General features: G+C 44.4%; 1 protein-coding gene across 1 annotated transcript; it reads left to right on the top strand.

The window, feature by feature from the left end:
* Positions 1-51: 51 nt before the first annotated feature.
* On the top strand, positions 52-24,300 carry EIF3J (eukaryotic translation initiation factor 3 subunit J). Its single transcript, XM_040414361.1, has 8 exons — positions 52-242; positions 5,334-5,443; positions 10,605-10,659; positions 18,778-18,869; positions 18,975-19,089; positions 20,781-20,939; positions 22,634-22,707; positions 23,250-24,300. Exons 1-8 carry the CDS (start codon positions 221-223, stop codon positions 23,379-23,381), a joined length of 759 nt encoding a protein of 252 aa, XP_040270295.1. The 5' UTR covers positions 52-220; the 3' UTR covers positions 23,382-24,300.
* The last annotated feature ends 25 nt before the right edge of the window (positions 24,301-24,325 follow it).

The raw sequence follows: 24,325 nt of genomic DNA, 5'->3' as shown, positions 1-24,325 counted from the left end.
CTGCGCTGTTCCCTCCCTCTGGCCTGTCATGCACAGGAAGTGCTCCTGACACTTCAGCGTCAGACGCCTATGTAAAACTATATAGGCGAGCTGGGAGTAGTAAGATGGCGTCGGCCGCGGCGCTGGGTGGAGTGACGCACTTCCGGCGAGGGGCCCACTAGTCCTGAGTGTGCTGCTGTGCGCCGTGAGTCAGTGCGAGCCGGAGCGGCAGCGGGAAGACATGGCGGAGACCGACAGCTGGGGTGAGAGCACTTCCCGACCCAGACATTTGTGTTTTCTCCCCGGGGCATCCCATGTCCCCTCAGGGGCCCCCGGTGGACGCCATCCGCTGTTGAGGGCCCCGGCACCTATCCATATGTCCTCATCTCCTCCAGGATCTCGGTGGCTATGCCCTATTTGGCCTGGGCCCCGCCCATCCATGGGCCACGGTGACCCTAGCTGGTGCTTCCAGTAGTTTCTGTGCTGTGGGGTCCTGGCCTCAGTGATGGCTGCAGCTCTGCCCTGTCAGGCCTCATCTACGATTCCCTATAGACTCTGATGGAGCTGTGTTCGCGGAATACAGACCGCCATACCGATGGATTCCCGGAAAGTGCTGACCGTGATCCCAATTCTAATCTGTGGTCGTTATCATATGTTTTAATAAATGGATCATTTAGTTGGGGGGGTGAGGGTTAAAAATGTAGGGTTTATGGGTGCTAAAAATAGGGCACCCCCAGAATATCCCTCTGTACCCCTGTGTACTGGCCAAATTGGATGGATGGTACCCCTTTGGGTATTTTGTGTTACAGCATTGCCCCTTCAGTTAGGTGCCATCTAATCCTACATGGCTTGGAGATCAGCAGACGGTGACCAGACCATAGGTTTAGTATGTGGTCAGTTAAAGGGTATGCTCACACGTGGTGGAGTACGCCAGATCTGCAGGGTTCTACAGTACCGGTAAAGTGATGGGATTTTAAAGAGGACCTTTCATCGGTCGAAACATTGTGAACTAAGTATCATGACATATACAGCGGCGCCCGGGGATCTCGCTGCACTTACTATTATCCCTGGGCGCCGCTCCGTTCTCCCGTTATGTCCTCCGGTATGTTCGAGGACTTGGTTATAGTAGGTAGAGACTTGGTTATAGTAGGCGGAGTCTGCCCTTGTTCTGCTGGGCATCTCCTTCTCCTAGGCCAGTGATGGGCAAACTGCGGCTCTCCAGCTGTTGTGAAACTACAATTCCCAGCATGCTCCATTTATTTCTATGGGAGTTCTGAGAAGAAAACAGCAAGTAGGCATTTTGGGAATTGTAGTTTCACAACATCTGTAGAGCCGCAGGTTGCTGATCCCTGTCCTAGGCCAGTGATGGGCAAATTGCGACTCTCCAGCTGTTGTAAAACTACAAATCCCATCATGCCCTGCTGTAGGCTGATAGCTTTAGGCATACTGGGAGTTGTAGTTTTACAACAGCTGGAAAGCCGCAGTTTGCCCATCCCTGTCCTAGGCTGTAGCGCTGGCCAATCGCATCGCAGAGCTCACAGCCTTGGAGAAAAAACCTACCAGGCTGTGAGCTCTGCGATGCGATTGGCCAGCGCTACAGCCTAGGAGAAGGAGATGCCCAGCAGAACAAGGGCAGACTCTGCCTACTATAACCAAGTCCCTGAACATACCGGAGGACATAACGGGAGAACGGAGCAGCGCGCCAAGGGATAATAGTAAGTGCAGTGAGATCCCTGGGCGCCTCTATATATGTCATGATACTTGGTTCACAATGTTTGGACCGATGAAAGGTCCTCTTTAAGACCTGTCCACAGGCAGCGTACACAATTCATGGCGTACGTTGATCTGTGACGTGGATTTGAAATCTGAAGCGTGTCAAGTTTTGCCGTGGATCTCCACAATGGATTTAAAGGGGTCTTCCCATCACAGACAATGGGGGTATATCGCTAGGATATGCCCCCATTGTCTACAAGGTGCGGGTCCCAGAGAACGGAGCGGGGAAATGAACAGAGGGTGCGCTGCGCATGCTCATCCGCCCTCCATTCACTTCTATGGGGCTGCCGAAAATAGCCAAGCACTGGCTCTGCTATTTCCGTCTGCCCCATAGAAATGAAAGAAAGCAGGGGCCGTGTGTGTGTGCGGTGCGCCATTGTCTGATGGGAATACCCCTTTAAAGGGAACCTGTCACCATGAAAATTCAGTGTAGTCTGCAGGTTATAGAGCAGGAGGAGCTGAGCAGTCTGATATATAGTTTTATGGGAAAAGATTCAGTAAAATTTGTAATGTATTAATTTTAAAGTCCTGCTCGTTCTGGGGTTTGAAGTCCAGGAGGCGGAGCTATCAGTGATTGACAGACTTCGCTCTATGACTGTGTATAGAGATAGCTGTCAATCCCTGATAGGACCGCCTCCTGGACCTCTGCCAGAAATGTGTAGGGGTATAAATGTATAAAAAGTTTTACAAAATCTTTTACCATAAAACTATATTTATATAAATCTGCTCAGCTCCTCCTGCTAATCGCCCTCAGCTTTCTTTGGCTTTTTTTGACCCAAAGCCAAAATTGGATCCAGCAGGAAGATTTTCCTTTTCACTTCCCATTCAGGTCCAACTTCTGATTTAAGCTCAAGAAACTGCATCAAAAAGCTGTGTGTGACATTACCCTTTAATCCCTTCAGGACACAGCCGGGGTACTCCGATTACATTGTTATCCCCTATTTACAGGATGGTGGGCTTCCTACCGCTGGGACCCCCACCGATCATGTGTTCTGGGCCCCTATACCCTATCGGCTATCTCCGGAACACCCATTGGCTGACTGACTGCAATGTTCATTTTAGTGGGCTGGAGGGGGTACAGACCTGGAAGTGAACCTCATAGGACTTCATAGCTGGCAGCCCCTCACAGCCGATGGGCTCAGAGAGGGAGTCTGTATCCTCTACGGTATCTGAAGGGCTAATCTGCCGGCATCAACATTTACAGCGATGCCGATCAATACAGCAGGGGCCTGGCACTGATTGGGCAAGCACAACTCCTGTGCCTGCATGATCAGAGCAAACATTGAAATGACTGGGTTCACACCCTTTCCGCAAAATTGCAGAACGGATGCCGACCTTTACATACGGCTGTCTGAATGGGCCCTTAGACTAGTTTCAGACTAGCGCATTGCTGGAAGCTTGTAAGACTCCGTCCAGCACCATTAAAGGGGTTCTCCAATTTCAAGAAACCCCCCCCCCCCACACACATGTGCTGGGCCTCTCACCGGTAATATACTTACCCCGCATCCTGCACTGCTGCTTCTCCCTGTACACGGATGAAAACATCCGGTTTCAGCGTGGAGGGAGAACTCCAGCCAATGGCAATGGGGTCGGGGCCTCCCTAGCATCACGGGTGACGCTAGGGAGGCTCGTCCCCGTCTGCCATTGGCTGCTCCCCCGACACTAGATGTTTTCATCCTTGTACAGGGAGAAGCAGCAGCGGCGAAGCAGGGTAAGTATATTACCGGTTAGGGACCTGGCACATGTGGGGCCGGGGGCTTCTTGAAATTGGATAACCCCTTTAACAATGAGGACTGGCAGAGATCCAGCCTCATTCCAAGAAATATGTTGAGAATCAACTGGAAGAAAACCGCTGTACTCTGTTATCCTGGCCGTGACCAGTGTAACTATACCCTTACACTAATAAGTGCAAAGCTCTTCAGTGGCCATCTTTATCGATTAGGACAGGCGTGCTCAACCTGCGGCACTCCAGCTGTTGGAAAACTACAGCTCCCATAATTCCCGGACAGCCTACAGCTATCGGCCTACAGCTGGAGGGCCGCTGGTTGAGCATCCCTGTATTAAGAGAACAATAGAGCTGTCACACTTATCCCAATCCTACATCTACTATTAATAATGGGGATTATTCTTCAGATAAGATCTTCCCCTCACAGCAGCAAACTGACTATATAGATCACCTATCCTCTATATAGGGGTTTCATGTTTGACTGTTGCAGATGGATAAGATTATGTATTTTATGTTCAATACCACAGTACTGCCGAAATGAAAGAAACAGCCAAAGATGAAAGAGGACCTGTCGCCACAAAATGCGCTGCAATCTTCAGGCACCCTGTTCTCGAGCAGGAGGAGCTGAACAGATATATAGTTTTGTGGGAAAAGATTGATAGCATTCTCTGCGTAAGTGCTATCACCTCTCCCAGAAGCAATGAAATCAGAAATAAACATCTATAAATTACTAATTTTACAAAATCTTTTCCCATATAAAATATAATCTTCTTCTCTACTCTAGAACATGCTGCCTGCAGATTGTGGTGACAGGTCGTCTGTAAATTGTTTTCTATGTACAACCCCAGTTTCAAAAGTTTGGATTGACTGATTATTTGGGATTCTTTGTAAATGTCATAGACATAGAACATATATCAGATGATGAAAGTGAGACATTTTACCATTTCATGAATAAAATTAACTACCGTAATTTAGATCTTGATGGCTGCAACGGATCTCAAAAAAGTTGGAACGGGGGGACAAAAGGCTGGAAAAGTTATTGGCGCAGATATGGAGCAGCTGCAGGAGCAGTTTGCTAGTTTCATCACTGAGTATAAAGAGCACGTTCAAGAGGCAGGGTCTCTGAGAAGCTTATCAGCTCACAGTTCAAAAGCCTGCATCTCTGATGCTATGGGGTTACCTTATTGCCTATGACATGGGAAGCTTACACATCTGGAAAGGCAGTATAAATGCTGAACAGTTTATAGAGGTTTTAGAACCACATATTCTCCATCCAGACGTCTTTTAGGAAAGGCTTTACATATTTCGGCAAGACAATGCTAAACCACATAGTGCATCTATCTCAAGAGCATGGCTCGATAGAAGAGGAGTCTGGGTGCTGAACCGGCCTTCGTGCATCCAGACCTTTCACCACTAGAAAATATTTGGCGCATCATGAAACGAAAAATCCAGCAAAGACGACCAAGGGCTGTTAAGCAGCTAGAATCCTACATCCGACATGGGACAACATTCCTCTCCAGAACTCCAGCCGTTGGTCTCCTCACTTACCAGATGTTTACAGACTAAGAGGAGATGCTGTGCAATGGTAGACATGGCCCGGTCACTGCTTTGAGGTGCATTACTGCCATCAAGTTCTAAAATTTTTTTTTTTCTTTTTTCATGAAATGGTAAAACGTCTCGCTTTCATCATCTGATATGGGTCTATGAGATTTACAAATCATAGCATTCTGGTTTTATTTACATTTTGCACAGCGTCCCAACTTTTTTTGGAATTGGGGTTGTATACAGAGTTTAAAGAAAATACTTATGTCTAATGGAAATGCTCCTTCTAATAGACTTTTTCTGATGTTCACAGAGGTAGACGACTTTGAACCAGAAGAAACGGTTCAAAAGGGTGGTGCTGCTGCGGGTGCACTAACGACAAAGGATCGTTGGGAAGGAGAAGATGAAGATGAGGATGTTAAGGTACAGAGAAATTAAAGCTTAGATCTGTGACATATGGGAACACTGAAGAATAAATCTGCAGGGTAGTAATGGATTTATTGCACTAACGTCGTAATTCCACCCCCTCCTTTCCACCCTATTTGGAATCTTGTTTCCTGTTTCCCACTACATCATATGCAATATTAAATTGTGGCGTTGGAAAGTACAACTTGTCCCACGAAAAACAAGCCCTCATACAGCTATGTGAACGGAAAAATAAAAAAGTTATGGCTCTGGGAAGGCAGTGAGCGCAAAATGAAAACGCAAAGCAAAAAAATCTCCGGGGTAGAAAGGGTTAAGGTGCATTTGCAAGCTGCCAACGAACAGACAATTATTGGGAAGGCACCGTTCCTCCCTGATAATTGGCTGCTCGTCAGTGGAGATGATGAGCGATGGCTACTGCAGTTGCTCGCCCTCTTCTAGATTCTTTCTGGGCAGCAGATCACGGTTTACACAGCAGGATCTGATGACTAGAAATGATTGAGGAGTCTGCACCAAAGATCATTTCTAGAGATGAGAGAAGTGAGTATCGTATCGATACCGGGACAAAAGTATCGAAATTTCGATCCCCGCAACAACGCTATACTGAATAGTAAATGGACGCATCCAATGCATTCTCTGCTGCAGGAAGCAAAATCCCCTGTATGGAATCCCTCTATATAACTTTGTCACTACTGTAGTTAGGGCTCGGCGATGACATTTATTTTGTATAAGTGGTAAAAAAAGAAACGCGCACACTTACACGGTATCACCGCGATCCTCTTAACCCGTATAATTAAGATAACCGGTTTAAACCGTCCCGTGAACTACGTAAAAAAATAAGCACAAAGTAACTGAATTGCTTTTTATACAACCCTAAAAAAAAATGTTAATAATCATTAAAGGGTTATCTCCCTTCAGCAAAGACATTTATCATGTAGAGAAAGTTAATACAAGGCACTTACTAATGTATTGTTATCCATATTGCATCCTTTGCTGGTTGGGTTCATTTTTCAATCACATTATACACTGCTCGTTTCCATGGTAATGACCACCCTGTAATCGAGCAGTGGTCGCGCTTGCACACAATAGGAAAAAACACTGGACTCTCTGGTGGCTGGGACTGGGAGAGGTCGCATAGGCTAGTGCTTTTCCTATAGTGTGCAAGCATGACCGCTGCTGGATTTGCAGGGTGGTCGTAACCATGGAAACAAGCGGTATATAATGTGATTGAAAAATGATTCCAACTAGTATGGGTACTGGGTAGCAATATGGATAACATTACATTAGTAAGTGGCTTGTATTAACTTTCTCTACATAATGCTACTTGCTGAAGTGACAAAACCCCTTTAAAGGGGTTCGGCACTTTGTTTAAACTGATCTATCCTCTGGATAGATCATCATCTGATCGGCGGGGGTCCGACACCTGGGACCCCCGCCGATCAGCTGTTTGAGAATGCAGTCGTGCTCCAGCAGCACCGCAGCCTTCTCACTGTTTACCGCCGGCCCAGTGACGTCATGACTAGTATCAATTTGCCTAGGCGGGGCTAAGCTCCATTCAAGTGAACAGAGCTTAGCCCCGCCCAGGCCAGTGATGCTAGTCGTGACGTCACTAAGCCTGCGGTAAACAGTGATAAGGCCGCGGCGCTGCTGGAGAGCCGCTGCCTTCTCAAACAGCTGATCGGCAGGAGTCCCGGGTGTCAGACCCCTGCCGATCAGATGCTGATGATCTATCCAGAGGATAGATCATCAGTTTAAATAAAGTGCAGAACCCCTTTAAGTCTCGTCCCCAAAATAGTACCAATGAAAAGTGTCTGCAAAAACAAACCCATATACAGCTACATCTATTGTAGAAATAGATGTTAGGACTTTCGTTATGCAGCAATTCAAAAAGTTAAATTTTGCTGCTATTGTGCAGAAGTATTAAAAAACACCTAGCAATTACATATGCTGTAACTGTACGGACTGGTGGAATACAAGTAACATACTAGTTATGTCACACAGTCAATGATGTAAGTTTAGGGCTACATGCACACGACCGTATGTGTTTTGCAGTCCGCCCAAAAAAAAACGGATGACATCTGTATGCCAACCGTGTTTTTTTTTTTTTTTTTGCGGATCCATTGTAACAATGCCTAAAAGGAACAAGAATAGGACATGTTCTATTTTTTTTTTTGCGCAGGGCTACGGAACGGACATACTGATGCGGACAGTACACGGTGTGCTGTCCGCATTTTTTGCGGACCCATTGAAATGAATGGGTGTGCATCCTATCCGCAAAAAACGGAACGGACACGGAAGCAAACAACGTTTGTGTGCATGTAGCCTAAAGTGCGCAAAACCACCATGGTGTCCCTAAAAATACAATTCTGACCCCTCACACCTGATCAGCCATTTGGCATTAGCTTCCACTGCTGGAATATTGCTGAACAGCTGATTGGTGGGGCTTCGGGCTCCCGGTGATCAGCTAGCGATGGCCTGTCCTGAAGGTGTACAACCTCTAATATGTTAATTATAGTGCAGCTCACCCTGCAAAACTGAATGCAAAAACAAAACTTCCTGTGGCCTTAAAGGGGTACTCCAGCTTTAGGCAACTTTTTACATTTGGCCAGTACTGCGCTGTAGAAATCCACTCGCTTTGTTCCAGTGCAGAAGCTGCTGTCACCAATGCTTTTGGTCTGAATGGGGTCATGAGCGCCACCAGAGGTCGCAATAACGCCTGTACAAGCGTCATAGACTCCTGTTCAGGCAATTTTACGCTTTGAAAAAAGGCTGCGTGTAAATACGCATTAAGGCTTTTCATGTAGTTAACCAGCGCACTGCATGCTGTGAATCTCATGGGCAGCACAGCAATACTGCTGTTGCCCAAAACATCCAATAGCTAAGCTCCTTACTCGCAGGTGTAGGGTTGGTAGTAAGTAAGGAGCTGGTTATTAGGGAGGGAGGCTGCTCCTTGGCCAATTTTGGGGCGCTGCTTCTCCATGCTGCTCCAAAGTCCCTGACTATGTAGGCTAACTAGTGGCTGACACAGGAAAGATCCGTGAAGATGGGTGGGGAGGCCAACTGATGTCTGGGGACAAGCTGATAAGGAGCTGTGGACGACAGCAGAGCACTGATCTTTGCTCTGCACCGGGGTAATGGGATCAGTGACCTAACACAAGTCCTAGGCATGACCTGATAGGGTATCTGTCAGTATAACACTGCCAGGCATAATACATTGTGATACCGTAGTAGTGTAGTATATTACCAAAGATTGCAAGTTCAGGTTCCCTAATGGGATAAAGAAAAATAAATTCCTTCCCAGGAGCGCAAATTGCAGTCCGCAGTGCACGGGCAGCAACCGTGGGGCCGCCGCATCCGTGATGTGGGGTGTACATGGCCGGTGCTCGCGTATTGTGGATCTGCTGTATGCAGGCCGGGCAACAGCAGTGAGCATGAGCCCTACCGGTCTCCTCTAGAATGTCGAAATAGAAAATGTAGACAATTTTACATTTATCCAACATCCTACACTAAATATGAGACTACTGCCGCCATAACAGTGCGATAGTGCCCACGTAACACTGCCATACATAGTGCTTCCATATGCACTTGCCACATGATTCTGTATATGGTGCCCCCATAACAGAGCCATAAATAACACTCCAGGACTGTTCTGTGATTATTTGGCTATAACTGCCCAGCATTCATCACAGGCCCAGTCACCCCACCTAGGGGCTTACTAGTGCTCTCATTGCCCACAGCACCTCTTAGACTAGGCCAGTATCGATGAAGATCTGAGACGGCTGAGTGATGCGGCAAATAGCTGGCAACCCACGTAAATTGACAAATCAGCTGCCTCCGGGTGATGGCGCACAGGGCAGTTAGGATGCAGGGTTTTATTGTATCAAGCTGAAATTACTTAAATCATTCCCATTATGCAGAACACCAGGGTTTAATGAGGCTGCTAAACTGAAAACCACATCCTGAATGCATGTCCGAACTGCCCTGTGTGCGCGACATGTGGCTCTGCTACATGCCCATTACACACATGATTCTGCCATATGCATGTTGCACACAGCTCTAGTACATGATCATTACACAGATGGCTTTTATTATCTACAGATTGCATACACAGCTTTGCTACATGCCCATTACACAGAGAGCACTGCTATATGCACATTACACACAGAAAGCTGTACAACATAGCCCTGCTCCATACAATAAGGAGCCTATATATTCAGCACAATCCTACAGTGTGCTGTTTAGTATGGAGCTACGCCTAGTGAGGGAGGTGTCAGGGGGCGGAGCTTTTCTGGAGAAGGGCGGGGCTTCCAGACCTCACAGGCTGCTGATACAGCGCTCCGGACTAGAAAAAGACCTTGTGTAGAAATATGCATGAGGCTTTTTTTTTTTTTTTTTTAGAGAGTAAAATTGTCTGTGCAGGCGTGATTGCGACCTCTAATAGGAGATAAGCATCTCTGCTGGGACCCCCACTGAGGAGGGGGACCCCGTTCATTCAAATGACTGGAGCAGCAGGTTGCAGTTGATCACTACTGCTCCATTCATTCTCTGTGGCACTGCCAGAGATGGTAGTACAGCCTTCAGATCCGCCAAATGCCCATCATTTTGCTGATAATTCAGTGGAGTTTAAGGCTACATTCACACGTCCGTGGTGTGTTGCGGACCTGCAAATTGCAGGTCCGCAACACACCAGCCCGTCACCCCCATAGAAATGCCTATTCTTGTCCGCAAGCTGCGGACAAGAATAGGACATGCTCTATCTTTTTGCGGAGCTGCGGACCCAAAATCAGGGCCGCGCTCCGCAATTGCGGCTGCAGACAGCACACTGTGTGCTGTCCGCATCCATTCCGTCGCCATAGAGAATGAATGGGTCCGCACCCATTCCGCAAAATTGCGGAAAGGATGCGGACCCATTTTGCGGACGTGTGAATGGAGCCCAAGTCTGTAATTAAATCGGTAACTGACAGGTGTTACAGACTTGGTGTGTTCACCCACTTCAGCTCCTGGCAGTATGTGGATGGATTTCTGCAAGACTGATTCAGAGGAATGGGGCAACCATAGAAATGTCCTGAAACAAATCTGCAGCATGTGAATGTGTTCTAAATCTTTTGGCAAGACATTGAGTGGATGAAGAGTGAGCATTAATCCATCTCTCTGTATGCAGGATAACTGGGATGATGAAGAGGAAGCGGAAAATAAACAAGAAGCCCAAAAAATAGGTAAGAAATAGTATGTCATGTAATGAACATCTTTATATAGCGCCAACATATTCTGCAGCGCTTTGCAATTAGAATGTAGTTGTGATCCTAAAAGACTAGGAATTTGGTGTACTGCAGAGATGTATGAAAAGGGCTATGTGAATCCAGTTATTACAGATGTTGGGGCGACCTACTCAGGAAAATGCAATTTGTGTGACACTTATTTGGCTGACTAGGTATAGGGCTGGGGCTTAAAGGGGTTCTCAGTTTAGCAAATAGCATTAATCACGTAGAGAAAGTTAATACAAGAGACTTACTAATGTAATGTGATTGCCCATATTGCTTCCTTTGCTGGCTGGATTCATTTTTCCATCACATTATACACTGCTTGTTTCCATGGTTACGACCACCCTGCAATCCATCAGTGGTGGTCAAAGCACCAATGTCTCTGGTTGCTGACAGTGGGAACGCACATAGGCTGTTGCTTTTTTTTTTTTTTTCCTATAGTGTGCAAGCACGACCACCTCTGATGGACTGCAGGGTGGTCATAACCCCTGGATACAAGCAGTGTATAATGTGATGAAAAATGAAACAAGTCAGCAAAGGAGACAATCACAATACATTAGTAAGTGTCTTGTAGTAACTTTCTCTACATAATAAATGCTATTTGCTGAAGTGACACAACACCTTTAAATGAGTTATAAAATGCTCCAAATTTATGAACGGTGCAGAGCATTTTTGGCCCCAAACATTGGTGTAAATATCAGGAACAGAAATGTTGAATATGCCCACAAGTTGAGCCAAATGTAAATTTATCATGACTCATGTTCTATTTTGATGAATTCAATGCTATCTTTGCATTTTTGCAGTCATTCGTGCACCTTTGGACACTAATAAATCAGGTTCCCATTGTTCGGTCATATCTAGTTCTGTTCAAACAAAGTATATCAATTTCTGCCACATTGAGTTTCCCTAAATATAATGGTTTTACCAATGTATTACAACGTTCAGTACCTGTGTGAACAGCCAGAGAATCGCGTCGGGTCATGTCTTCTGTGCTGCGGTGACACAACCGAGGATCAGGTCTAATGCAGGAGGCCTAATGACCATGCTGCACATGAACACAGAGAAAGGACTTTGAGAACACGTTCTGTACTGTTGATGAAGGGCTTATGCAGTGGCTTAATAGACATCCCCCTATCCAGAGTATAGGTCATAAATAACTCCTGGCACCCCTACTGAAACGCTATTTTAAGGGGAAGTGTCACTCGCATGGCTTTCTTTGCAAAATGACCTATGCGTCGTCCCCTTTGTAGAGGCTGTGCAGTGTAATTGCCACCGCTCATCCCATTCAAGTGAATAGGATGAGCGGTTGTAATTATATTGCGACACTGCACAGGTAATTTTGAAGCGGACGCCACACCTGTATAAACGCTGCTACCCCTTCAAAAAGCTGATCGGCAGGGCTACTGGGAGTCGGTCCCCCGCCAATCTGATATTTATCACCTATCCAGAGGATAGGTCATCAGTATTGAGCCACTGGGCAGCCCCCTTTAAGCTGTCTGCTAGCCTTTGATCTTTTATAGATACCACTCAGCCATAGCATGAAGTTATTAGCGTCTCAAGACCATGGACACCTGGCAAGGGGTGGGACATATTAGGCAGCAAGGAAACAGTCAGTTGACTTGTTAGAAGTAGGAAAAATGTGGAACTGTGAGGATATGAGTGACTTTAATAACTGCCAATAATTTATATACCAAGAGAAACTTAGGATCTTCTGTTTTATCAAACAGGCTATAGCAATAAAGCACGGATTATACAGGAAAATGTTATCCCTTGACTCTGTTTTCCTATGACCAATCAAAGATATGATATGAATATGATAAAATATTCAGCTCGGCAATCAGACTAGGGAAAATAACTTTCCAAGGGTTTAGTCCTCTTTTCAAATAATGTCAGATCTTCCATTAACAATATGCATCTTTGCTCAAATAATCAGCATTATGGAGGCACCTAACACTATATATTCCCACAGTATGGGGACTCTTGGCTATATACCGAGAGAAATATCTTACAGTCCTGGTCAAAAGTTTAAGACCACTTGAAAAATGGCAAACAATCATATTTATTATGGCTGGATCTTAACAAGGTTCCAAGTAGAGCTTCAACATGTAACAATAAAAAATGGGAGTGAGACTAAACATTTTTTGAGCATTCAATTTAATGAAAACAATGAATAAACTGAAACAGGCTGATCAAAAGTTTAGGACCACACCTCCAAAAAAAAACAAGACCCCCCCCCCCCCCCTTCCAAAAACAGAAATCCAACTTCCAAACATGAACTCAGTAATGAGTAGCTCCGCCGTTATTGTTTCACTTCAAAAATTTGTTTCGGCATGCTTGATGCAAGCGTTTCCATGAGGTGAGTGGGAACATTTCTCCAAGTGGTGAAGACGGCCACACGAAGGCCATTTACTGTCTGGAACTGTTGTCCATTTTAGTAAACTTCCCTTGCCATCCATCCCCAAAGGTTCTCAATTGGATTTAGATCAGGGGAACACGCAGGATGGGCCAAAAGAGGGATGTTATTCTCCTGGAAGAAGTCCCTTGTCCTGCGGGCATTGTGTACTGTAGCTTTGTCCTGTTGAAAAACCCAGTCGTTACCACACAGGCGAGGGCCCTCAGTCCTGAGGAATGTTCTCTGCAACATCTGGACATAGCCAGCGGCCGTTTGACGCCCCTGCACTTCCTGAAGCTCCATTGTTCCACTGAAGGAAAAAGCACCCCAGACCATTATGGCGCCCCCTCCACTGTGGCGCGTAGAAAACCTCTCAGGTGGGATCTGCTTGTCATGCCAGTAACGTTGGAAACCATCAGGACCATAAAGGTTACATTTTTTTCTCATCAGAGAATAAAACTTTCTTCCACTTTTAAATGTCCCATGTTTGGTGCTCTCTTGCAAAGTCCAAACGAGCAGTTCTGTGGCGTTGTGGGGCTGCAGTCAGCCTTAATTTTGGTCGAGGATCGTCCAGTGTCTTGAACAGCCAATTGGATCCTCCAGCTCAGTGCTGATGAAATTTTTTGGGGTCTTCCACTTGACTTTTTTGTTTCATAACCCTCAGGATCATTTTCCAAATGACTGTCTTACTGCGTCACACCTCAGTAGCGATGGCGCGCTGTGAGACCCTGCTTATGCAGTTCAACAACCTGACCACGTTCAAAAAGGGAGTTTTTTTGCCTTTGCCATCACAACGTGTGACTACCTGACAGAAAATGACAATGAATCCACATCTTTGCACAGATTTGGCCTTTTTAAGGCATGTGGTATCGTTTTCAATTAATTGAATGCTCAAAAAATGTTTTGTCTCACTCTCATTTCTTCTTGTTGCATGTTGAAGCTCTACTTGGAACCTTGTTAAGATCCAACAATGTAAAATATGATTTTTTTTGCCATTTTTCAAGTGGTCTTAAACTTTTGATCAGGACTGTATTAATATCACTAGCAGTAAACCAATATACATTACCGGGTCAAAGGTAGACAGAGTTCAGATGGGACCAGTTCTCAAGAACTTTCCTAGTAATCCAAAAAATAATCCACGTTTCTTCTGGTAAAGTTTTCTTTTGAGTTTTTCTTTTGGTCTTGGATGGATGGATCCCGTGATGCCCTGCATATGAATAATTATTCCGTTACTTAAGATTAGGGATTTCCAATCAGGTAAAGTGGGTGTATTCGCATGCTAATAACACAATGATGTCATATTAACCCTTGACATGGTATAAAACAAATGATAAAATATAATATTGTCCATCTGCCTCCAGATGGCATTGTGGTACTGCAGATTAATATAACAACCTTAAACATTAATTCTAAATACCTAATAATACGTTCACGTGACCTTCTTAACCTTTTTAATATACATCATTGAGGAAGGTCTTTTCCTGACACTTTAAATTACCTATAAACTAGACTTGTTGAAGTCACTGTCTTCTATCTTTCTGAATATGTTTATTGATAATGATTTATAACTGCCTTGATACTCTGCATCGGGACTTGTATATTTTACTTATCTACATGAATGAATAACTATCGTCTGAAATAGCATTCTTAGAAATCCAATTACCAGAAACTTACTTCAGTGTTTCTGTATCTTCTACAGGATACATTCTAAATGACACATACATGGTATAATATTAATATATATTTATATATCGATACATTGTTGCATGAATTGTTGGTTTAAATATGTTGTAAAACTATACCATACAGAAATATATATATAATATAATTATGAATATATGAATTGAACCTCATACAGCAGGTGTGCCTTAAGAATATGAATTCTTATCTTGTCATGGCTTATCCATTAAACAACAACATTGTTCCCTTCAGACAGACCTGTCCGAGGAAGCTAGTGTACTCCCCATAGATAAACCCATATCTTTAGCAATAACTTTTAAAATATACACTGCATGCAGAATTATTAGGCAAATGCGTATTTTGACCACATCATCCTCTTTATGCATGTTGTCTTACTCCAAGCTGTATAGGCTCGAAAGCCTACTACCAATTAAGCATATTAGGTGATGTGCATCTCTGTAATGAGAAGGGGTGTGGTCTAATGACATCAACACCCTATATTAGGTGTGCATAATTATTAGGCAACTTCCTTTCCTTTGGCAAAATGGGTCAAAAGAAGGACTTGACAGGCTCAGAAAAGTCAAAAATAGTGAGATATCTTGCAGAGGGATGCAGCACTCTTAAAATTGCAATGCTTCTGAAGCGTGATCATCGAACAATCAAGCGTTTCATTCAAAATAGTCAACAGGGTCGCAAGAAGCGTGTGGAAAAACCAAGGCGCAAAATAACTGCCCATGAACTGAGAAAAGTCAAGCGTGCAGCTGCCAAGATGCCACTTGCCACCAGTTTGGCCATATTTCAGAGCTGCAACATCACTGGAGTGCCCAAAAGCACAAGGTGTGCAATACTCAGAGACATGGCCAAGGTAAGAAAGGCTGAAAGACGACCACCACTGAACAAGACACACAAGCTGAAACGTCAAGACTGGGCCAAGAAATATCTCAAGACTGATTTTTCTAAGGTTTTATGGACTGATGAAATGAGAGTGAGTCTTGATGGGCCAGATGGATGGGCCCGTAGCTGGATTGGTAAAGGGCAGAGAGCTCCAGTCCGACTCAGACCCCAGCGAGGTGGAGTACTGGTTTGGGCTGGTATCATCAAAGATGAGCTTGTGGTGCCTTTTCGGGTTGAGGATGGAGTCAAGCTCAACTCCCAGTCCTACTGCCAGTTTCTAGAAGACACCTTCTTCAAGCAGTGGTACAGGAAGAAGTCTGCATCCTTCAAGAAAAACATGATTTTCATGCAGGACAATGCTCCATCACACGCGTCCAAGTACTCCACAGCGTGGCTGGCAAGAAAGGGTATAAAAGAAGAAAATCTAATGACATGGCCTCCTTGTTCACCTGATCTGAACCCCATTGAGAACCTGTGGTCCATCATCAAATGTGAGATTTACAAGGAGGGAAAACAGTACACCTCTCTGAACAGTGTCTGGGAGGCTGTGGTTGCTGCTGCACGCAATGTTGATGGTGAACAGATCAAAACACTGACAGAATCCATGGATGGCAGGCTTTTGAGTGTCCTTGCAAAGAAAGGTGGCTATATTGGTCACTGATTTGTTTTTGAATGTCAGAAATGTATATTTGTGAATGTTGAGATGTTATATTGGTTTCACTGGTAAAAATAAATAATTGAAATGGGTATATATTTGTTTTTTGTTAAGTTGCCTAATAATTATGCACAGTAATAGTCACCTGCACACACAGATATCCCCCTAAAATAGCTAAAACTAAAAACTACTTCCAAAAATATTCAGCTTTGATAATGAGTTTTTTGGGTTCATTGAGAACATGGTTGTTGTTGTTCAATAATAAAATTAATCCTCAAAAATACAACTTGCCTAATAATTTTGCACTCCCTGTAATGTCCGTTCATATTCACAATTTTATTTTTTTTATAACCTGAACTTGCAATGAACTTATCTTGGCCTCTCCAGCCACATAACAGAACTTTTGGTTCAAGCTGATTTTATTCTTAAAGGGAACCTGTCACCAGGATTTTGTATATAGAGCTGAGGACATGGGTTGCTAGATCGCTGCTTGCACATTCGCAATACCCAGTCCCCATAGCTCTGTGTGCTTTTATTGTGTATAAAAACCGATTTGATACATATGCAAATTAACCTGAGATGAGTCAGAGCTTGAAAATATGACTTCTCTGGTCACACAAGTAAGATATGACTCTTTTATGTTAATTTGCATATGTATCAAATCTTTTTTTTTTTTTACACAATAAAAGCACACAGAGCTATGGGGACTGGATATTGCGGATGTGCTAGTGGCCATCTAGCAACCCATGTCCTCAGCTCTATACACAAAATCCCGGTGACAGGTTCCCTTTAAAGGCAATGAGCATTCATTTTAGCTATAATATCGTTAGATAATATTGTATAATTATGAAAATGCACAACAGTCACATGGGCTAGTTGCAGCTAGGGTTGGGCGATATCAAAAATATTCAGACGATAACGATATATATCGCGATAAATACCCGTTCAAAAGAAAAATACAAGGAGACGTTATACTGTATGGGGGCAGCCACAAGGAGACGTTATACTGTATGGGGGCAGCCACAAGGAGACGTTATACTGTATGGGGGCAGCCACAAGGAGACGTTATACTGTATGGGGGCAGCCACAAGGAGACGTTATACTGTATGGGGGCAGCCACAAGGAGACGTTATACTGTATGGGGGCAGCCACAAGGAGACGTTATACTGTATGGGGGCAGCCACAAGGAGACGTTATACTGTATGGGGGCAGCCACAAGGAGACGTTATACTGTATGGGGGCAGCCACAAGGAGACGTTATACTGTATGGGGGCAGCCACAAGGAGACGTTATAATAGTCTTGTGGCCACAAGGAGACGTTATACTGTATGGGGGCAGCCACAAGGAGACGTTATACTGTATGGGGGCAGCCACAAGGAGACGTTATACTGTATGGGGGCAGCCACAAGGAGACGTTATACTGTATGGGGGCAGCCACAAGGAGACGTTATACTGTATGGGGGCAGCCACAGGCCACCATACATACAATAATACTTTACAATATACTTTTCCAGCGGCTGCCTCGCTTGTGTGCTCCGATTCTGACATCAGATGTCGGTGGGCGGAGATTTGAATATGGGAGCAAGGAGGAGGGAGAGCCAGGGGCGGCCCGCTGCGGGAAGTAATAAGTTAGTCATTTTGTCATTAGAGCACACAAGCGAGGCAGCCGCAGGAAAAGTCTCTCCCAGAGACACCCAGTACTCACACAGAGTTCGCCACATAGAACCGGCATGGGTAGGTGACGGACGGTGATGTCAGATGGTGGGTAGAGTCTGGAGACTTGAATAAGGGAGGCGGAGCAAGAAGGAGCCAGGAGCGAGAGGAAGTAATGTGTTTGTACTCACTACTCAGCGCTATGCAAGGTGCAGGGGCAGGCGGACGCAGATTAAGAAGTCACAAAATACTGCGGTAATTAGCAAACGGCGATATCGCAGTTTAATACCGCGGTATATCGTGAACACCGGTATACCGCTCAACCCTAGTTGCAGCTCGGCCCCATTGAAGTGAATGGGGCTGAGCTGCAATACCAGGCACTGCCAATATACAGTGTACGGCGCTGTGCTTAGAAATTGGCCATCGGCTCCCTGGAACAGCTGATTGAACGGGGTGCTGGGACTCGAGGCCCGCTGATGTGATAATTATGACCTATCCTGAGAAAAGGTCATCATTATCCATAGCTGGATAACCCCTTTAAGCATCTACTGCCTCAGGGCCCCTTCAGTGTTTTTGTAGAGTCCGCGCCTCAGTACAGGAGGGCTGTTCTGGTGACACAAGGGGAACCTACGCAGTATTAGGCAGGTGGTTTTATTCAGATTGATCGCTGTATATTAGTAGCATGAATATAATATAGATTTATAAAGTATTGTATATGAATACATAAACTGAAAATAGAAGTATGCTTGCTCAAAATTGGGGAAGATTACGTTGCATTTTTTTTTCTTCTGCCCTGTAGAACAGAAAGTCCCCGAAAAGAAAAAATTACTGGAAAAAATTAAAGAAAAAGAGAATCTTTCTAAAAAGAGACAAGAGGAAATGAAGAAGAGGGTAAGTAATGTGGAACCGTTTCATATAAGAATGCTTCATCTATGGACCATGACTTTCCACATTGAGTTGTCTCCAATTGTCTTATTTTGTTTTTTTTCTCTCCAGTTAGAGGAGCAAGAAGAACCAGTAAATTTGTCACCTGAGGAGCAATTGGCAGAGAAACTTCGGTTAAAAAAATTGCAAGAAGATGCGGATTTAGAATTAGCTAAAGAAGCTTTTGGTAAAGGCTCTTTTCTCCACAGAATTACTATGTATAGGTTAGGTTTTGACCCATACATCAGTTGTGCCTGGCCAGTTGTTTTATTCCAGGAGGCAGACACAACTGATGGGTGTGATAGTCCAGTGTTCAGACTAAGGGGCACACTTATTATACTGACATACACGTATATTGGGCATATTTCAGTCGCAGATGGCGGCTCAATGGTTAGTTGCACCTTTATCTGAGACTTCTTCCTGCTCATGCCAGGTCTAAAATTGTGTGCAGGCCGGTCTCATTTACCATTTTCTACGCCTGTTTTAGGAGTAAAAAATGGTTTAAATGTAGGACAACAAGGAAGCGGTCTTACATTTAGAAGCGGCGATGGATCCACCGAAGGTTTGTAGAGGCTGGCACCTCTTCATAACTCCGGCCGATGCGCAAGAGTTTATTAAGACCGGTGTCTAAAATGCAAGTCTTAATAAATGTGCCCCTAAGTGTCTGACAGCAAAATGCTGCATTCTTCTGTCTGGTGCAGTTTTACATCCGGCATCAAAACCGATGAGCTGGATGAAAATTATATCATTTTTCGGCAACAGTTCCCCCCCAGGCTTTCTTTACTACACCTGAGGGGAACAGAATATATATGAAGGGAGCCCTTACATGAGAGAATTTCTTCGCTAGTTATTCAGTTGTGAAGGGAAGCCTACTTGCCTGCTTTCCACCACTGGCTCCCGGGTCCTTCTCTCCAGTCTCGCTGCTCCGCTGTGCTTGCAAGTTGTCAACTTCCATTTTGACATCATCAAATGGTCCTGACGCAAGGGGAGCAGGTCACTGGTGCAGCTGTGTCGAAACTGGATAGGTCATCAGTATCTGATCGATTGCAGTCCAGCACTTGGGGACCCGTGGTGATCGGCTGTTTGAGAAGGTACCAGCTCTCGCAGTGGTAACTTCTCTAAGCTCACCAGTGTCGTACATTGTACAGTGGCTATGCTTTATATTGCAGCTCCGCCTCATTTACTTCAATAGGGCTGAGCTGTGCCTAGACCATGTGACGAGAAACATGGCGTCGCATGGCCTAGACAAAGCTGTGAGAAGGCCACGGTACTACTGCGAGTGCAGGTGCCTTTCTTAAACGGCTGATCAGCGGGAGCCCTTTGTGTTGGACCCCTAGCGATGAGATAATAGGTCATCAGTTAAAATATCTCGGAATACTCTGTAAGGGTACCTGTGCACTGTGCCGATATCTATGCAGAAAATCTCACACAGATGCTTACTATTTGTTGAGATTTGTGTGTTTTGATTTTCTGTGTATATTAACTTCCATTGAAGTCTATGGGGAAAGCGCAGTACATCAGCCACGGAACTGCACAAAATGTATTATTTTCTTTTTAAGAATGGTTTTTATACTAAACTGCATTTTCAGCTTGTGGCTTTTTGCACAGATATGTGCGTCACACTGAAAATACTGAAAAACATAGAAATGTACAGACATTTATGCTTCCCATTCATTTCAGTGGGAGATTTAGCGCAGATTCTTCCCGCAGATATAGCGTGCTGCTTCTTTTTTCCACATGGGAGAGAAAAAGCAAGTGCTGGCTCCCATTAAACTGAATAGGAGGCTATTTGAGGGGGGGGGACGCTTGTCATCTTGGTAAGTGATACAATGTTCTGCTTTGCTCATAGCTATGGTTTCCCCTATTCCTTTCACACAGGTGTAATCAATGTTACTGGAATTGATGCCATGAATCCATCCTCACGAGAGGACTTCACAGAATTTGGCAAGCTGCTTAAGGAGAAGATCACACAATATGAGAAATCAGTTTATTACCCTACTTTCCTAGAAACACTTCTGAGAGAGATCTGTATCTCGTGTGAGTAATGTACAGTCGTTTACAGAAAGCAGTATGTACAATGAGACTCTCAATGGCTGCCCTGATCAGTCACCATGTAAATAGCAAAATGATAAACTCAAGCATACTGCTGGCCAGATCTATACTAGCTGCTGGCCCGCTGTCATTGAATATGGCCCTTTTACATTTCCTGGTTAGTAATAAAATACTTCTTATGGGGCACAAAAATCATTGTGAGCAGCACATCACCCTGCAGAAACCGGGAAGTGTTGCTAACAGTATGCAAAGTGAATGGGGGATAAAGAGTCGTTGTGCTGGTCTTTCATCCCACGTTCAGTTTGCATCTTTCCATGTAAAAACAAGCGCTGATCAACTTGTGTATCATTGATCAGCACTCGTTTGGTGATGAAATTACCAGACGCAAAAGTACCATAAATATCAATTTACATCCCAGAAAGTCCCAAAAAGAGATAACAAAAGCAAGTACACATAGTTTCCCTAGTAACCATTTTGCCTGGCAATAAACTAAGTGGTCCTGACATTTGCATAAGGCCTGGGCTACACTAACTTTTTGTAGCGTGTGACTGATTTTAACTAATGAATGACAGCTGCAGTCCGCAAGATTGCATTCAACTAAATGTATTTGGACTGAAGCTGTAGTTAGTCGCAGTGTAGCCTCACCCTAAGGGCTCATTCAGACGGCCGTATGCTCTTTGCAAAAATGCAAACAAAGGTTACATTCCGTTTTTTGCTGACCCATAGACTTCAATGGGGCCATGTCCTGATTTTCACTGACAAGTATAGGACAGGTTTCATTTGTTTTGCAGAGCCATGGAATGGAAGAAAAGGGCCCCATAGAAGTAAATAAGGCAGCATCTAATCCGCAAAAAAAAAAATCTGCATTTTTGTGAACAGCATACGGCTGTCTGAATGAGCCCTAACACTGTAAAAACACATTAAAGGGGTATTCCAGTTATAACAAGTTATCCCCTAACCTGTGGCCACCTTTTTAAAACTGTTTTCTGACATTTAATTACTGATGACCTATTCTCAGGATAGATCATCAGTTTCTGATCAGTGGGGGTCCGACACACAGGACCCCCACTGATCAGCTGTTTGAGAAGGCAGTGGCGCTCCTGTGAATGCTGCAGCCTTCTCTGCTCACCAAGCACATCGCCATACATTGTATAGCGGCCGTGATTGGTATCACAGCATTTACTTATATGGGGCTGAGCTGCTCCTAGGCCACGTGACAGATGAACGTGTCATCACTGGTGTAGGGAAAGCTGGAGAAGGCTGCAGCGCTCACAGGAGAAGCAGGATAGGTCATCAGTATCAGTTCCCAGATAACCCCTCATGCATACAGAGAAATTTATCATGTCCTGCCTTTTAGAATTCTGTCTTGAAAAAGTTACAAAATGGGGCTTTTGTGACTCTGGGCAACAATCTTGTGACTTTCTGCATTTTTACACCATTCACTCCAGTTTTGGAAAGTGTGTGTGTGTGTGGTTAGCTCACTACTGCGAGCGCCACTGACTTCTCAGCCGATCCGCGTGTGTCCTGGGTATTGGACCCCCACCGATCAGATACTGATGACCTATCTAGAAGACAGGTCATCAGTATTCAAATCTCAGAAAACCCCTTTTAAGCTCTGCTGCATGTTTTCATGTATCTGGATATTTTAATTGGGAGGGTTCCTTTTTGTTGTCTTTTAGTGGAGCTTGACGACCTGAAGAAGGTGTCAAATTCCTTAACAGTTCTCTGCAGTGAAAAACAGAAGCAAGAGAAGGTAAGGATGAGCTCTAAGTTATCTGTGTACTATATTAGCAGTAACATGTGGGATGGAGCAGTCTTTAAAAAAGGACCTGTCCTGTCTCCTGACATGTCTATTTTAGCAAATAGGCCAAGTTCACACTTAAAATATTTCCATCAGTTATTGTGAGCCAAAACTAGTAGTGAAGCCTACTTACATATAAATTGATAACTGGGTTTTGCCTGTTCCCCTTGTCAAGGAGGTGCGTCCACACACTGCTCAATATGGGGTTATAGGTAAAGTTACAGTTTATGTAGTTAGTGGGGGACTATAAAAATCTTCTACGTTCTAGGATTGTTACACATGTACCTTCATGGCCTAGATGGGCTTCAGCAGTGCACTGAAACCATATAGAGCCTTTAGTCACCCTTTGGTTACTGTAAGGCACACCTTCAATGTTCTGCTGATTTCTTGCAAGACTTGCAGGGTTAGATCTAGCACAGAATTCTTATTGTAGTGGATGTAAAGTAATACATATGATTAGGAGGAACTCATTTTTTTTCTTTATCTCCGTTTAGCAAAATAAAGCCAAGAAGAAGAAGAAGGGAGTTGTTCCTGGTGGAGGTTTGAAGGCCAACATGAAGAATGATCTGGCTGATTATGGTGGCGTAAATGATGAATATGTACGAGAGTTTGAGGATTTCATGTGACACTCATTTAATACTCACGACTCTGAATGTGAGTGTCCTCTCCCCTCTTCAGGACTCTGCCAAATGCTACAGTCAAAGAATTTACACCCTTCACCCTGCCTGATGGTCAGGATGGGTGACTTTGGATACAATAGGGTTAATAAACCCTTACACCCTACATATTTGCTCATGCACTATATTTCCTGGCCTGTGATCTCTTCCTCTCTGCTTGTAGCATACATGTACACTTGTGCCATGTTACAAGCAGAGTGGTCTGTGCTTCCCTCCCCCTCCCCCCACACACACATGAGAAGAAACCCTTTTTAAGCAGTGCTGGTCTCCTAGTAAGCTTCATCTCTCTCCTCCATGAATCTTTTCATATATGGCACTGGTTCCTCCTCTGGCCCCATTAGGTTTACATGGCATTTGCTGAGCCTTGTGCTAAGCTCTGGCTTGTGCTCAGACTTGCTCTTGACGCAGCTCAGTGCTTTTTCATATGTTTAATATAAAGACTTAAAACCACATGGAATTGTCTTGAACTCTGCTACCATGAACATGCAGGAACCACAGATGCCTCTGATCCTGGGGTTATTGGTCCACAGAGAGAGAGACTTTAGCTATCATTGTGAATCTGCGTGCCACGTGTAATGCCCATTGCTAAAAGATCACAAATTAATGGGTCTTTTAACTTCTTTTTTTTTTGGGTGGCTTGATATTTATTTAGTAGTCAAATATTGCAGTGGTTTCAAGATTGGTTAGATGCTTTCTGACTCTCGCTCAGAGGTGCAGGGTCCGACCCTTTCTCTTAAATTCTGCTCACTTAACGGATGACGCTTTGCAAGCAGGTCCTTCCATGGGAGAATTGTTATATTAACAATGAGACTGCAATGTTTGTTTTATAAGACAACTAATTTAATAAATTCACACTTGTGACAAGGTGGCTGCTATAATCTCTGGTGCAGTTA

This window comes from Bufo bufo, chromosome 1, assembly GCF_905171765.1.
Source record: "Bufo bufo chromosome 1, aBufBuf1.1, whole genome shotgun sequence".
Lineage (NCBI taxonomy): Eukaryota > Metazoa > Chordata > Amphibia > Anura > Bufonidae > Bufo > Bufo bufo.
This window is presented reverse-complemented; position numbering and strand designations above follow the sequence as displayed.

Bases quoted from the DNA above. Each gene is read 5' to 3' on its own strand.
- EIF3J (XM_040414361.1), top strand. From the start codon at position 221: ATGGCGGAGACCGACAGCTGGG. The intron at 19,090-20,780 runs GTAAAGGCTCTT...CCTTTCACACAG, and splicing joins ATTAGCTAAAGAAGCTTTTG to GTGTAATCAATGTTACTGGA. The intron at 20,940-22,633 runs GTGAGTAATGTA...GTTGTCTTTTAG, and splicing joins GAGAGAGATCTGTATCTCGT to TGGAGCTTGACGACCTGAAG.